Genomic DNA, 14,980 nt, shown 5'->3' on the forward strand with positions numbered 1-14,980 from the left:
AAAGGCAGCCACTTCAATAAATGGTGCTGGGAAAACTGGACAGCTACATGGAAAAGAATGAAATTAGAACACTCCTGAACACCATATACAAAAATATGCTCAAAATGGATTAAAGACCTAAATGTAAGGCCAGACACTAAAAAACTCTTATAGGAAAACATAGGCAGAACACTCTATGACATAAATCACAGCAAGATCCTTTTTGGACCACCTCCTAGAGAAATGGAAATAAAAACAAAAATAAACAAATGGGACCTAATGAAACTTAAAAGATTTTGCACAGCAAAAGAAACCATAAACAAGATGAAAAGACAACCCTCAGACTGGGAGAATATATTTGCAAATGAAGAAACTGAAAAAGATTAAACTCCAAAATATACAAGTAGCTCATGCAGCTCAATATCAAAAAAAAAAAAAAAAAAAAACCCAATCCAAAAATGGGCAGAAGATCTAAATGGACATTTCTCCAAAGAAGGTATACAGATTGCCAACAAACACATGAAAGGATGTTCAGCATCACTTATCATTAGAGAAATGCAAATCAAAACTAAAATGAGGTATCACCTCACACCAGTAAGAATGGGCATCACCGAAAAATCTACAAACAATAAATGCTGGAGAACGTGTGGAGAAAAGGGAACCCTCTTGCGATGTGAGTGGGAATGTAAATTGATAAAGCCACTATGGAGAACAGTATGGATGTTCCTTAAAAAACTAAAAACAGAATTACCATACGACCCAGCAATCCCACTACTGGGCATATACTCTGAGAAGACCATAATTCAAAAAGAATCATGTACCACAATGTTCATTGCAGCACTATTCACAATAGCCAGGACACGGAAGCAACTTAAGTGTCCATCAACAGATGAATGGATAAAGAAGATGTGACATACATATATATAATGGAATATTACTCACCCATAAGAAGAAATGAAATTGAGTTATTTGTAGTGAGGTGGATGGACCTAGAGTCTGTCATACAGAGTGAAGTAAGTCGGAAAGAGAAAAACAAATACCGTATGCTAACAAATATATATGGAATCTATGAAAAATAATGGTTCTGAAGAACCTAGAGGCAGGACAGGAGTAAAGACGCAGATGTAGAGAATGGACTTGAGGACACGAGGGAGGGCGGGAGTGTAAGCAGTGACACAGTGAGAGAGTAGTTTTGACATATATACCCTACCAAATGTAAAATTGATAGGTATTGGGAAGCAGCTCCATAGCACAGGGAGACCAGCTCAGTGCTTTGTGACCACCTAGAGGGGTGGGATAGGGAGGATGGCGGGAGACGCAAGAGGGAGTGGATATGGGGATATATGTATACGTATAGCTGATTCAGTTTGTTATACAGCAGAAACTAACAGAGCAATGTCAAGCAATTATACTCCAATAAAGATGTTTAAAAAAAAGGGTGTGAGTGTGCAGCCCTAAACTATCACTTTACCACTTCCTATTTCCCATTAAAATTTGAGGGAATCTGAGCAAATAGAATATAGATATATTATAAAGTAGAATAAAAGTTGTAAATGTGTTCAAGGTTTAAAATTTCAAATATAAACTCTTTGTTTGTGTTAAATATTCAAAACTACTGTTTCAGTTTTCTAAAAAGTCAATTACTTGCCCTTTGCCACTGGCCATGCTCCCAAATGACTAAAACGACATTTACAGGAATTAGCTTCCTTCTGGACAATGCCTTAAACATCTAATTTATTATCATTTTTATTTCAATGGCTTAAGAACCGGATTGTCACAGAAAACTACAACAGTGAAAGTTGCAAAGGTTCCTCCTTTAAAAGCCAAAATATATTAACTTATGAGCATAACAGCACCACCCTTGGCTTACAGCGGGGAATGGGGATTTTTTTAATGTGAAAGACAAGTTTTTTCCTACCAATACAATTCTAGGATACATAAAATACCTTGTAATGCTGAATATGACTCCTGGAAATGCCACTTATTGATATCTAATTTCAAATAGAGATTGACACAGAAAGAAAAAAGAAGGGATTTTTAAGAGAGAGAGAGAATCTGCAGGAGGAAAAAAAAAGACAAAAAAACTAAACAAAAAAAGAATTGAGGTCACGAGGGATACTGAGGAAAGCACAGCAGTCATGAATCAGACTTGCCCTGTGGTGATTCATCTCTTTGAATCTCTTCCTCTTCCTTGGAAATCCAGCTTGATTTTACAGCTTATGACCTGAGCCAACTACAGCCATGGCATTTCTGCTAAAATCCAAACCACTAAGACAAAAGCAGCCTTGCCAAGATTATACAGATTTGTTTGTTTATTTTATTTTATTTCATTTTTAACTTGACAAGTAAAATTTAGTTTATGATGGCAGAAAATGGGACTTGGAGATAAGTTTAGGATGCTTAGCTATAACTCGTTCTTGTAAATATGCCTTAGCAGTCAGGATTGAACAAAAAATAAGAAGATTAGACAAGATAAGTTAAGCATAGACTGAGAAAAATAAAAGTAAAATATTTTTCTCATGCACTTTTCAATTTCCAGAAGGCTGGTAAATTATTGAAGTATTTCTTAAAGTTATAAGACATGAGTAGAATCATCACTGTCATTCACATTAATAATAGTTCATATTTTCTTCTTGCTATTAAACTCCAGTGTCTGAAGTTATAATGTATTTTAAAAGAGTTTCAGAAAAAAAGGCAAAACACTTTAGCCACTATTCTCTCTATATTTGGTCACATCTGAAAATACTGAGAATTAGCACTCTGTGGAAATTACTGTCCTATCAAGCAATAGCTATTTAATGCGTTTAAAATGTCTATCACCATGTCTGATGCTTAGATTAATATCAAATTAATATATTAGAATCAGTAACTTCTCAACATTATATAATTATTATCATTATTATGACTGTTATTATTTAATTTCTAAGATAGTTCCCAGGTCTTTAAGAAAGACAAGGCAAGAGGGTGGGAGAATATTTACATGTCAAAGTGTCAGAGAATTTATCAATACAATTACAAGTTTTCTGAACTAAATGCTCTAAGAAAAGAGAGGTCAGACGACTATATACAGGAAGAAATCTATCTATAGTTTAAGCAAGCTGGGAGGGATATTAAGGCCATCTTGATCACCACTAGACTGTGAGATTCCTGAGCAAAGACAAAATAATTTCGCTTCTAAATGCAAGTGCCTCTTACAGTTCCTGACACAGAGGTCCTTACTCAAGTTTTGGCAAATGAGCATATAAATGACTATGCTGTACTAGAATACTTATCTGTGTTATTTAGGATATTTAATATATCTAGACCTCAGTGTCCTGTAAAATTAGGATAACACTCTACATCTTACAGACTATTGTTAAGGTTAAATCAGATTATTTATGGAAAAGCACCAAGAATAGTGTTTCAATAACTAGAATGTTTCCTTCCCCAGGCCTCATGTTTCATAAACAAAGTCTCAACAAAATTCTTAAAATGATATATTGTTTTGATTATCTTTTTCTTTGCTTTGGCTGTTGGGAACTTCATTTTTGTTATCCAAACATGAATATTATTATACATACATTTGTATTCAACATATTCTTTTTTCCCCCAGCTTTATTGAGGTATAATTGACGTATTGTGCAAGCTTAAGGTATACAAGATGTTAATTTGACACACTTATATATTGCAAAATGATTACCACCATAGAGTTAGTTAACATGTCCATCATACCACAAAATGATGGTTTCTTAAGTATCTGTCATCAAATGAATGGATAAAGAAGATGTGGTATGTATATTCAATGAAATATTATTCAGCCATCAGAAAGAAGGAAATCTTGCCATTTGTGAAAACATGATAGACCTTGAGGGCATTATGCTAAGTGAAGTAAGTCAGAGAAAGACAAATCCTGCATGGTATCACTTATATGTGGAATCTGAAAAGCCAAACCCATAGAAACAGTAAAATGGTAGTTGGCTGGGGCTGGAGTTGAAAGAAATGGGGCTGGTCAAAGCGTACGAACTTTCAGTTGTAAGATAAATAAGCTGTGGAGATCTACCAACATGTTCTTAAAAATAATCAGCCATAAGGTACAACAATGATGACTCATGACAAATGTGTATGAAAGTAGCATAACCTTAAACTTGAGACTTCCAAACAAAAGTTTGGATAAGGTGTCATCATACCCCTTACCTGCAGAAGAAACTAAATCACAATGAAAATTATATGTACTGCTATTTCAGGAAACTTTTGAGGTGAAGTTTATACCTTGGATTTGGTGCTAGCCAGTAGGTTTTCTTTAAAATCCCTCAACTCAACATCATAGTTGAGTCTAACACCAGCAATATCAACTAAATCATTAAACATTATGACTTAAACAAGCTGTGACTGTGGGACAAAAAGGGTTACTTTTTTTTTTTTTATCTTGGTTTTTAGGCCCCATTTGTTTTTTTTGTTTGTTTGTTTGTTTTTGCGGTACGCGGGCCTCTCACTGTTGTGGCTTCTCCCGTCGCGGAGCACAGGCTCCGGACGCGCAGGCTCAGCAGCCATGACTCACGGGCCCAGCCGCTCTGCGGCATGCGGGATCCTCCCGGACCGGGGCACGAACCCGCGTCCCCTGCATCGGCAGGCGGACTCTTCAACCACCGCGCCACCAGGGAAGCCCCAAAAAGGGTTACTTTTGCTCTTACTGTTTCAGCAGTGGTCTCATTGTCTTCCTTTGTCTGCAGAGGTAGATATACAGCAGCACTGCTCTGGCTAGGCAATGCTTGGTCTTCCATCAGACACTCACATGGAATAGGTCTCCACTTTGCATTTCAGAACTTGAGTTCAAACTCATTGTGTTCCATTAGACTGGTTGGAGATGAAACCAACCCTCTCTGATGGGCTATGTATGCTATAGCAGGTTTTCTCCACCCTGCCGTATGTAATGAGTGTCAGGACAAATACATACATTTATCCAGAAAACCAGGAATAACAAGCCCTCCTCAATATGTTCTTTCAATTTTCCTAACATAAGAATAGTTATAAAATAAAGGACCATTAAGTTGACCATCTGGGGAATATAAAATGACTTGCCTGTTGTACAATGGTTAAGCACAGTATTACCATATGACCCAACAATACTCCTTTTAGGCATATACTCAAAGGAGAGGAAAGCAGGAACTCTAACAAATGCTTGCGCACCAATGTTCACAGTAGCACTATTCACAACAGCCAAGAGGTGGAAACAACCCAGATGTCTATTAATGGATGAATAGGTAAACAAAAAGTAGTATATATATACAATGAATTATTATTTAGTCATAAAAAAATGGAATTATATGTTACAACATAGATAAACCTTGAAAAAATTATGCTAAGTAAGATAGGCTAAACAAAAAAGGACAAATATTGTATGATTCCACGTATATGAGGTACCTAGAATAGGGAAATTCATAGCAGCAGGAAGTAGAATAGCAGTCACTGGGGCTTGGTGGGCGTGGGCAGGGGAAGGAGGGAATGGAAAAGTATTGTTTAATGGGTACAGAGTTTCAGTTTGGGATGATAAAAAATTTTGGAAATGGTTAATGGTGATGTTTGCACAACATTGTGAATGTACTTAATTCCACTGAATTTTGGCATTAAAAATTGACTACAGAAACCTTAGAAAGGTAAATTTTATGTTATATATATATATTTTTTACAACAATAAAATAAATGAATAAATGTTTAAAATGATTACTCCCCTGCAGTAGAGATACTCCATTCATCACGAGATTAAATTTCTTCCAAGCTGGGGAGGATTGCATAGTGTCATAAAAAATAGCTCCAGACGTGGATTCAGAAGTCTTTCTCTGAAGCTTCAGCTCTGTCACTTACTAGTGATAAAAATTTGAGCTAGCCCCTTAGGTCCCTTTCACATTAGTTTTTTTTCCAGTTATAGTATCCAACAAAGTTGTTGTGAGGACTTAAAATTAAAAGGAAATAATTCATATAAAATGCTTTGTAAACAACAATTGTACAAGTGGATGGGGGAAATTTTTATTTTACATTCCTTTAAGGAGCTTGGTAATAATCTTATCACTAAAATGTACTTATTAATTCCTATTTAAATGCCCTAAATTATTGTTATTGTTGGTAAGGCTCAAAGTGTTTTGTTTGTTTTATTTTTAATATTTCTCTATATAAAGTATTGAATCACACATTTTTAGAATAAAAAGGAACTGCTGGATTTCTGAGGAAACTACATTTCTATTTACTTTTCTAACAATGAATGGGTCATTAAACCTTTTCATTTATATTATTTCTACACCATTTGTTTAATGTTCATTTAGTCTCAGTATACATACCTTAGGAATAAAGGATAGCTATATTATATCTTGTCTGGGGAAAAAATGTTCCTACAAGTAGTACAAGTATTAAGAAATTAATTTTGCTTTCTGCTCTCATCTTCCATTCCAAATCACTCAATCCATTTATCAGTCTTTTGATTGTCAAACATATAATGAGTTTGATATGACATTATATCCAATTAGACATTATCTTGTAAAAACCTTTGGATACATAATTACATTGAAAAATAAATATTTAAAAGTAACAAATGTATTGTTATTACATTATAAATTAATACCAAAATTGCTGTTGTCAACGACTAATTTTTTGTTTCCCTCCTTAGTGGTTATGTCTTTGACTATGATTACTACAGAGATGATTTCTACAGTAGGTATGTAAATTTCTCATTCTTATTTCCCTTTGATTTAAATTATATTTTAACTGTTCTGTACATTTCATTCACAGGTATTATTGATTAATACATTTAAATAATATTTTATAGTAAAAAAAAGTCCCAATAAAATATAAGATAGCCAGATTTTTCTATTTTGATTGTACTCACTGAAATATAGTAGATCTTGGACTTCCAGAATTCAGAGGTGCTTAAGCCTAAAATTTGGTTTCTAATGTTTGGATGATATTCTAAAGATTTAATTAACCCATATTATTTTCCAGATGTGTAGTTGACTTGGAATTCTTCAAGACTGAGAGATTTATAAATTCAGAAAATGAGTACAACCTTCTAAAATACATCTGCTTTCATACAACACATAGATTCAGTAAAAATTAAGGACAATTCTTGCTTTGCATAGCAGTTTGTGACCAAAAAAGAAAACCATGCAGAGTGATGTTAATAATCAATGGGGGGAAATAGGATTTTTCCATGACCTTTAACAATTTTTTGTCAAAACATTAAAAACTCTTGTTATAAATATACATATTTACATATGTATACATATATGTAAATACCCTATTCATACGTATAGGAAAATACAGTGAAACTAATAGCTATTTAGTACACTAATTTAAAATTTTAACACTGTAATGTAAAAATACTGAGAATTAGTGTGCTTCATTTCTTTGTAAAAAAAAGACTTATCAAAAATAATTTGAACAGCACTTGCCTTCTTCTTTTATTATAATAGGGAGAAAGTACTGTTTCTATCCCTTGGTGAATTGTCATACTCCCAAGACTGGATCAGCTTTGACATTTTATTAATGTTGGAAACTACCTCTGAGACTTACCTCAGTGTGTGGTTCTTTTGCCAAGTGTCACTTCCTCTGGGACATCTTCATCCCTTTCCGGGACATCTTCATCCCTTTCCTGCACATCACAACCACTTTCCTCTTTCATGTCAATATGTTTTAATTTCAACTTACAATTTTATTATAACATCTTTAATTTCTGATATTTTCCTTTTAGATGTAATTTTATGTAAAGGAATGCATTTATCTCTGGCTTAAACCATTATTTTGCTTCATCTGTGGGCTCTGTGTTTAAGGAAATCAATTTATGATACCTTGTGGGAATTTTTTTTTTCAGGTAAACTGTATATCAAATAGCTTTGTGGATTTTGAAGGAACTTTTTGGCATTCAGGGCCATTTTTAGGCTGTGCAAAGCAATCCTTAGGGCTTTCTGGAGAGCATACTACTTAAAATTCATATAAACATATGGGATGTTATATATATATATTTAGAGTAAAAAAAAATGTTTTATTTTACTAAGTTCCTCTGCCTCCATCTCTAGAGTCTCTTGAATAGAAGAGTGTCCACATCCCTATAGTCAGCTATTTCTCCTCTAATTCCATTTACATTTAATTTTAATTTTATTTCCAGTGTTACTTTTCAATTATTTGCTGCACCAATCCCTTCTTTTGATTATCCATTTTTATAAAATGCCACATGGATTTATCACCAGCAGTCAAGGAAACAATACAACTACACATTTGCTATCCATGTGTGAACTAACAGATGCACAGGGACAAATCAGTGACAGACTTAGAAAGAGGTGATGTGATTGGCCGCTGATCATCATGTGCATCTGTCATTTACTTAGTGATTTGTGGACTGAAAAACTAGCAGCAAAGTTTGGACTTTATGAAATTACTCACAGTTAATATATGTGGTAACTGAAATTTGTTTTGTGCTGTTGGGGGACTGGTGTTATTTAAATAAGCATTGGTAATTGAGATATTAGAGATATGCAAAACAAGGACTGACTGTGTGTAGATAGATCATTGGACCACACACACACAAAAAAAATGAGGTAAATATTGTTTAAGCCTTTAATTGTAAATAAATTCATTCAAACAAACAAAAATCCCAAGGCATAAAAATGCAAACTTAGAAGGACAGAATAGACATTTTAAATAGGGAAGAAACTTCATAATCCCTTGTAAGGGTCTTGTTCTCTCTGCTCCAGCCACGAGGGTCCTTTTTCAGTTCCACAAGAACACGGTGTTCCTTCCTGCCTGGGGACCTTCTTCTGATTGCTCCTTCTCATACCTCACTCCACCATCTAGTTAACTTGACTTCATCCTTCAGATCTCAGCATGAACACCTCTCTCACACTAAATGAGGTTCCTCTGTTCCCCTCTCAGCACCCGTTACTATTCCTTCACAGCACTGTTCCTGGTTTTTATTGCTAAATTTCTCTCTGCAACAACAGTAGTTGTTTTATGTCCTTCCTTCCTCCAAAAGGGCAGGGAAGATGCTCAGTTTTGCTTATTGTATCCTCAGGCACTATCATCAAGTCTCACACATAGTGGATACTCAATTTTTGTGATTAATTCATCTCCTTAGATTTAGAGACATTTTGTTTTCTCCAAGGTCACATAGTTAATTAGTGGCAGAACTACAATCATAAACCAGGTCTTCATTTATACTCAACAGCCAACTGTGTGGATACGCAAAACAGAAGAGGAGCAATATCAGTCTATGGTTTTACATAACAGGAAATAGCCTTATCTGCATGGAAATTAGATCCACAACCATACCTTTATCACCACAGTGTTCAAACTACTGAGTTAAGCAAATGGTTTCTCTAGGTAACCCTTTATGACAAACATGAATTTTTAAGGATGGTTCTCTCAAATAATTTTTATAATTTCTATCAAATATATTTTATTTTAAATATTAAATAGCTTATAATAACTTGTCCTAACCATGTGAAGATCTGGCAGCATTAAAATAATCCCAGTTACTATGAAAGAAAGATAACATTTAGATATTCTTTATTTAAAAATTTTAGGTTTTGACAAATGTAAATTTTAGTTTTTGACAAATTTTAGTTTTTGACAAATATAAAAACATTTTCTGATATGCTTTTGTGTTTCAGGATGCAGAACACTGTCTTGATTGCTATGAATAAAGTTTTCAATTAATATACATTGTCCTTTAATCTGTTAATATGAAAATGTTTTTGCATGGTAATCTCTTAAGTATTTTCTATCATGTGATTTCCTTACACATTGAAAGAATTTCTACATAAAATGGAGTAGATGGTAGGAGACCCAAGTTCTGGTAATTAATCTGTAACTTTGGGCAACTAGGCAGGTTTTTAGTTGTCTCATTTTTTAAATGAAGCCAATATTTGCGTTTGCATTTTATCAATAAAAATCATTAGATAGGTTAGACAGATGATAGATAGATAGATAGATAGATAGATAGATAGATAGATAGGCAGATTTTACATGCAAAAGAGCAAGAGCCTTAATCAGCAAATAATTACAGAGCCTGAAGCTTTCAGAAGACACTCCACTACACAAAAAAGCTAACTCTGAGCAATTTCCAAAATCATTTATTTGTCTTATATAAAATCTGTTTGGTTTATAAGTGTGCAAAGATCAGTATGGGTGTATTGCTAACAGACTCTCTGAGCAGTCTGTGCCCTCATTAGTTTATTTTTCATTTTTTCACTTGGCCAAGAAAGACAGAAGCATCTGCCACTAGTAGAGGTAGTCAGGAGTTCCCTGTGAACATAGCTCCCCAGGAAAGGAAAACAGAGTGGAGAGGGTGGAGAAGAGAAATAGCTTACCAAGTCAGTGCTAACAGTTTTATCCACACTAATTCCTCCTTAGTTACTCTCTGCTTGTAGTTATGGTTAATTTTTTTCTATCTTTTTACTAGTGGTGCAAACTTGGGCAACTTATTTAATACCACAAAAACTATTGTCTCATCTATGAAGTGAGCATGAAATTAACACCTACCCCATAAGATTATTCTGAGGATTAAATGAAGTAGCATATTTTTATGACCTTCATTATGCCTGGTATGTTTTTTGTGCTTAATCCATGTTAGCTACTAGTAACCATTAACGGTAACCATTAACAGTGCTGGAGAATATGTTTCTTATACTGTTATTCATGTAGCAGTGTCCCTACGACTGAGCAATACACTGGTTGCTCAGTTGTCCTTCCATAATAGTCCATTGTGACACCTCTGGATCATTCTGTTTGCATTGTTTTCCCTTCTCCTACCCCCCAGAACATTCTAGCTGCAACTGAACACTCTTATCTGCAGAGAGAGACCATTCAGTTATTTCCATTAACTCCATGCTGCTTGGTTTTCTGTCAGGAAAACGGAAATCATACAGTTATGTTGAACAAGAAGAATTGTTTGTAAAACCTTTCTAACTATGTATTAAGGAACTGAAAAGGCAAAAACAGATAAACAACAACAATAAAACCCACAATGGTATGATGGAGTTAGCAAACTACAGGAAGCAGCTACCACCTCTAAGGTTAGAGAAACAGGAAAAGATGGGATTATCAAATATCACTGTAGAAAAGGGGATTTGGACAAATCACAATGTGAGTAGGAGGTTCTGCTTAACTGCTGCTGCTGTATCTGAGCCCAGAGGGGGAACCCGTGGGGCTGGAACCGAGACCTCTAAGGGGTCAATACCAACTGGTGCCAGGGTCTCTGAGGAAGTGTGAAGACTGTTCTTCAAATGTTGCAAAATTACTCAAACTGGATTCTTCTGCTACTACTGGAAGGAATTTTTGCTGCCAGGGTTAACAAACAAGGCTAGAGTAACGCTGACAAGAACAGGGACCCAAAACAAAAACAGGAAGCAAAACAGGAAGGGTCAAGTCCTCTCTTCCTCTTCCAGTCTCCTTCTCAGGTCCTTAATTGGCTGATCCTAGCAAGGAGCCAGCTGGCCCCCACAGAAATGTGGTTTGCAGACTCCCAATCCCAGATGTGACTAAATGTCTCACATAAGCTGAAAGATAATACCTTAATAACTGACATTGACTTACATCCTATTGTTAGCCTATTTCTGCCAGGTTTGGGAATTCTAATGTAATTGGGGATTTTCAACCCTTAAACTGTTTCAGCTTAGTAAACTTCTCTACACAAAGTTCCATCTTAATGTGATTGTTTTGGTACATTTATCCAGCAGTAAATTTTCCAAAAACTAATTTAGTGTCTATCCATTGTTTCAGGGATCATGAAGACTATCACTAAATAATAGAATTGAGTGGTTTTTCTACACTTTCATTTTTTATATTACACAAAGAATTGCCCAATAATTTACAGCATTCAGTGACATCGTCTTTTAAAATGTCAAGTGTGACTCTACATGAAGAACATCACATGTTATTAAAATGAAACATAAATATATATACTCTTCCAAGTAAAGTGAAAAGAGAAGTGTACCTAAAATTATATTGAACACCCCAAGGAATGTTTTCAATTTCTGAGATATTAGCAGTTTTAATCCAACCTTTTTTCAATAGTAACAGAAAAGGCACTGAGCCGTTTATAACCTCCAGTAATGAATTAACGTGTATTGACAGAGAAAAAGAAATGCCAGAGCTGCTTTGCCATATATATATATATATATATATATATATATATATATCAGTGATTCAAACTCTGTATTGTTCAGATCTGGATCCATTTTGACCTTGTGTAAATTAACATAAGAGAAGATACCAGAGTTGAAGTTCATGAAAAGATCTCTGTCAAGTTGCACTTGTCTCAGATCATTGATTATAGAGCACAGTATATATTCATAAATACTGGAAAAACGTATTAGCAAGAAGCAACGTCTGTTTCATTGTGCAGATTTAAATTACCATCTGGTAGAATGGGATTCCACTTAAAACATTTGGAAACCACAGCATGGCCCAGTTGACAAAGGGTGTGATTTGGAGTTAGAAGCAAGTTTCAGACCTCGGTGTGCATGTATTGACTGGTTAAACTTGGGGGAGTCATCTCATCCTTTTTTCACAGGTTTCCTATGGGCAAAATGTCTTAACAACACACACATTACATAATTGTAAGAATTAAATAGGAGAATCATTTTATTGATTTATAACCTCACCATTGCTATTTAATTGCATTCACTTTTTAATTACCTGAAGCTGTATACAAGATATAAAAGATAGCAAAATTGTACAAAATATAAAGATTAAGTTAAGATCAAAATATTGCCAAAAAAAGATCATTGACAATTTCAGTAAGCCCTTTAAAAGCATGTTCAAGAAGCATTTGGACAAGATTGGGGATGGAGCCCAATGTGGGGTGGGTTGTTGGCAGGGGTGGCTTCACTGAAAATCTTGGAAAAGTTTAGTAAGAAAAAAACAGAAATGAGAATTACTCATTGACTGGTCTCAAGTGAAGTGTGCCTTTAAAAAGTATTTTCAGGTTCAGTTGTAACCAAAAGCTTATTTGAAGTCAAGGTAGAAATTATAAATAGAATTTTGAGTAGTTCAAACAGTATAGAAAACAAATATACTAATAGGTTAGAATCATTCATGTGGATTTCAAATATATTCTTTCTTAAAAATGAATAGACACCTTAATTTGGTTTTATAGACTATGTTTATCAGAAGTTAAACATGCTGAAGACAGAAGGGTGCAAGTTTGAATCAAGACAGAGCTGGAAATCTTCCCTGGTCCTAGAGTTAATGATCTTCATTTATCTGTTAAAAGACCCCAGTGAGAACATGGCCCTGAATTTGTTGTCAGATTTTCTCTCTGGGAAGGCCGGTTATTTAACCCTAAGTCCAGACTACATTGTTTGGTTAGCATTTAACCACATAGGGACTATAAGTTTGTGTTCATAAATAAGGAAAATGAAAAACTCTTTTTTATGAGGGAAATTTAGAAGAAAACAGGTAATTACTGCTAAATTACTATTTATCTAAATGAAATTTTAGTGTTCAGTGTAATATTCAAATATTACATTTTCAATTTTTTTCGGTGAATTTTAAAATCATATTGGTTGACAGTGAAAAATAGGCATCAAGTCAAAAGTCCATCGATCAAGTAATAATTTATTATACTGTGGTGTATCTACTTGAGAAAATACACCACAGCAATTAAAATAAACATTAGGAAGACCATTTAGCAAACTTGAGAAACGTTTTTAATATAAACCAAAGAGAATTAGCCAGGATACATGACTGTACATATATTATGTTTTCAGTTATGTGAAAAATATGGATGCTTGTGGAAAAAAAATTTAGAGAATAACAGTAGTTGTTTTAGGGTGAGAGATTGGAAGTTGTTTTATTTTCCATGTTTTTTTCTGAAAATACATGTAAACATTGCTTTATTATTGTTGAAGTTTAATAATAATAACTTTAATAAAAACAAGAATTCAAAATTATATTTATTTTATATGTCGATATAACATTAAATTGCCTTTGTCCAGAAAGTAACTTATTAAAATAACTAATATCCTTATTCTTTCTAGAGACAAGGTATGTCTATTTTTATCAAGTAAATCAATATTAAAATTGTTTACCAGTTTTTAGCTTTTGCTTGATAATAAAATTATACATGAAATAATGATATTATTAAAGAAAACAAAATTCCAAACAAGAAATGGGGTCATGAAAAGTAGAAATGTTTATTCAATAAAATAGACCCTGAAACTTCCTCAACTGGTTGCTTTTATTAAAATCTGACTACATTTATGTTATTTACTGATTGAAAGTAGGTCTTTTAAAGTTTTTATTTTAAAATAGACCTTAGGGAAGGGAGAATTATGTGTTTGACCTCATTATAAATCATTACCTATTTGACCTGTAAACATTATGGGAAAAACAGTATTCTAACAATATTAGGGAAAATGAAGGGCCATTACAGAAAAGGAAAGGGAATATAATCTGGGAGTGGAAGAACAAAAAACCAAGAGGAAGGGAGAAATTTTAAGCTTTTAACTGACGTTGAAGACTTGGATTCCATTTAATTCTATTGTATAGCAATTTTTGTTGGACTATTTTCTTTGATTTGCTATAGACAGGATTTTGATGAGAAAGCCAATGCTCGTGTCTCCTTCACAGGCTGCCTTTCACTTACTTCCTTCTGCATTTAGAAGAGACCCTACATCTCATCTTGCAATCCCAGAAAACTGACCCCTTCCCATCCTTATCTTGTTATGTTTTTGTGATTTAGGACAATACCCAGTCTTTCTTCTTTTTATTTCTGGTAAACTCAACTTTGCCCAGTGAAAATTAACAAACACCCCAACTCCATTAAAATTTAAAATTATGTTCTCACATGAAATGCCCATTTAACTTTGTTTGTATATTACAATATCACTTTTTAAAAATTTAGTTCTGATGCTGCATGTCTTCGCAACACAGTGACAGAATGAATTGGTAAAACCTGATTCCATGGTGAGAAAGGAGTCATGTTTCTTTGAAGCAACACATCAAAATATTCAGAGAACAAGGGTTACTTCCTATA

At 34.1% G+C, this 14,980-nt stretch overlaps 1 protein-coding gene across 1 annotated transcript in view; it reads left to right on the plus strand.

Annotated features, from left to right (window-relative positions):
* The window catches only part of RALYL (RALY RNA binding protein like), a gene marked incomplete at its 5' end in the record, with an annotated part of 466,983 nt that overhangs the window by 374,402 nt on the left and 77,601 nt on the right, over positions 1–14,980 (plus strand). Inside the window, one exon of the mRNA XM_081258403.1 lies at positions 6,617–6,664. Coding sequence (XP_081114529.1) covers positions 6,617–6,664 — 48 coding nt within the window. The remainder of the gene's footprint in view (positions 1–6,616; positions 6,665–14,980) is intronic.

The sequence above is a fragment of the Mesoplodon bidens genome (genome assembly GCF_964165515.1).
Source record: "Mesoplodon bidens genome assembly, chromosome: 16".
NCBI lineage: Eukaryota > Metazoa > Chordata > Mammalia > Artiodactyla > Ziphiidae > Mesoplodon > Mesoplodon bidens.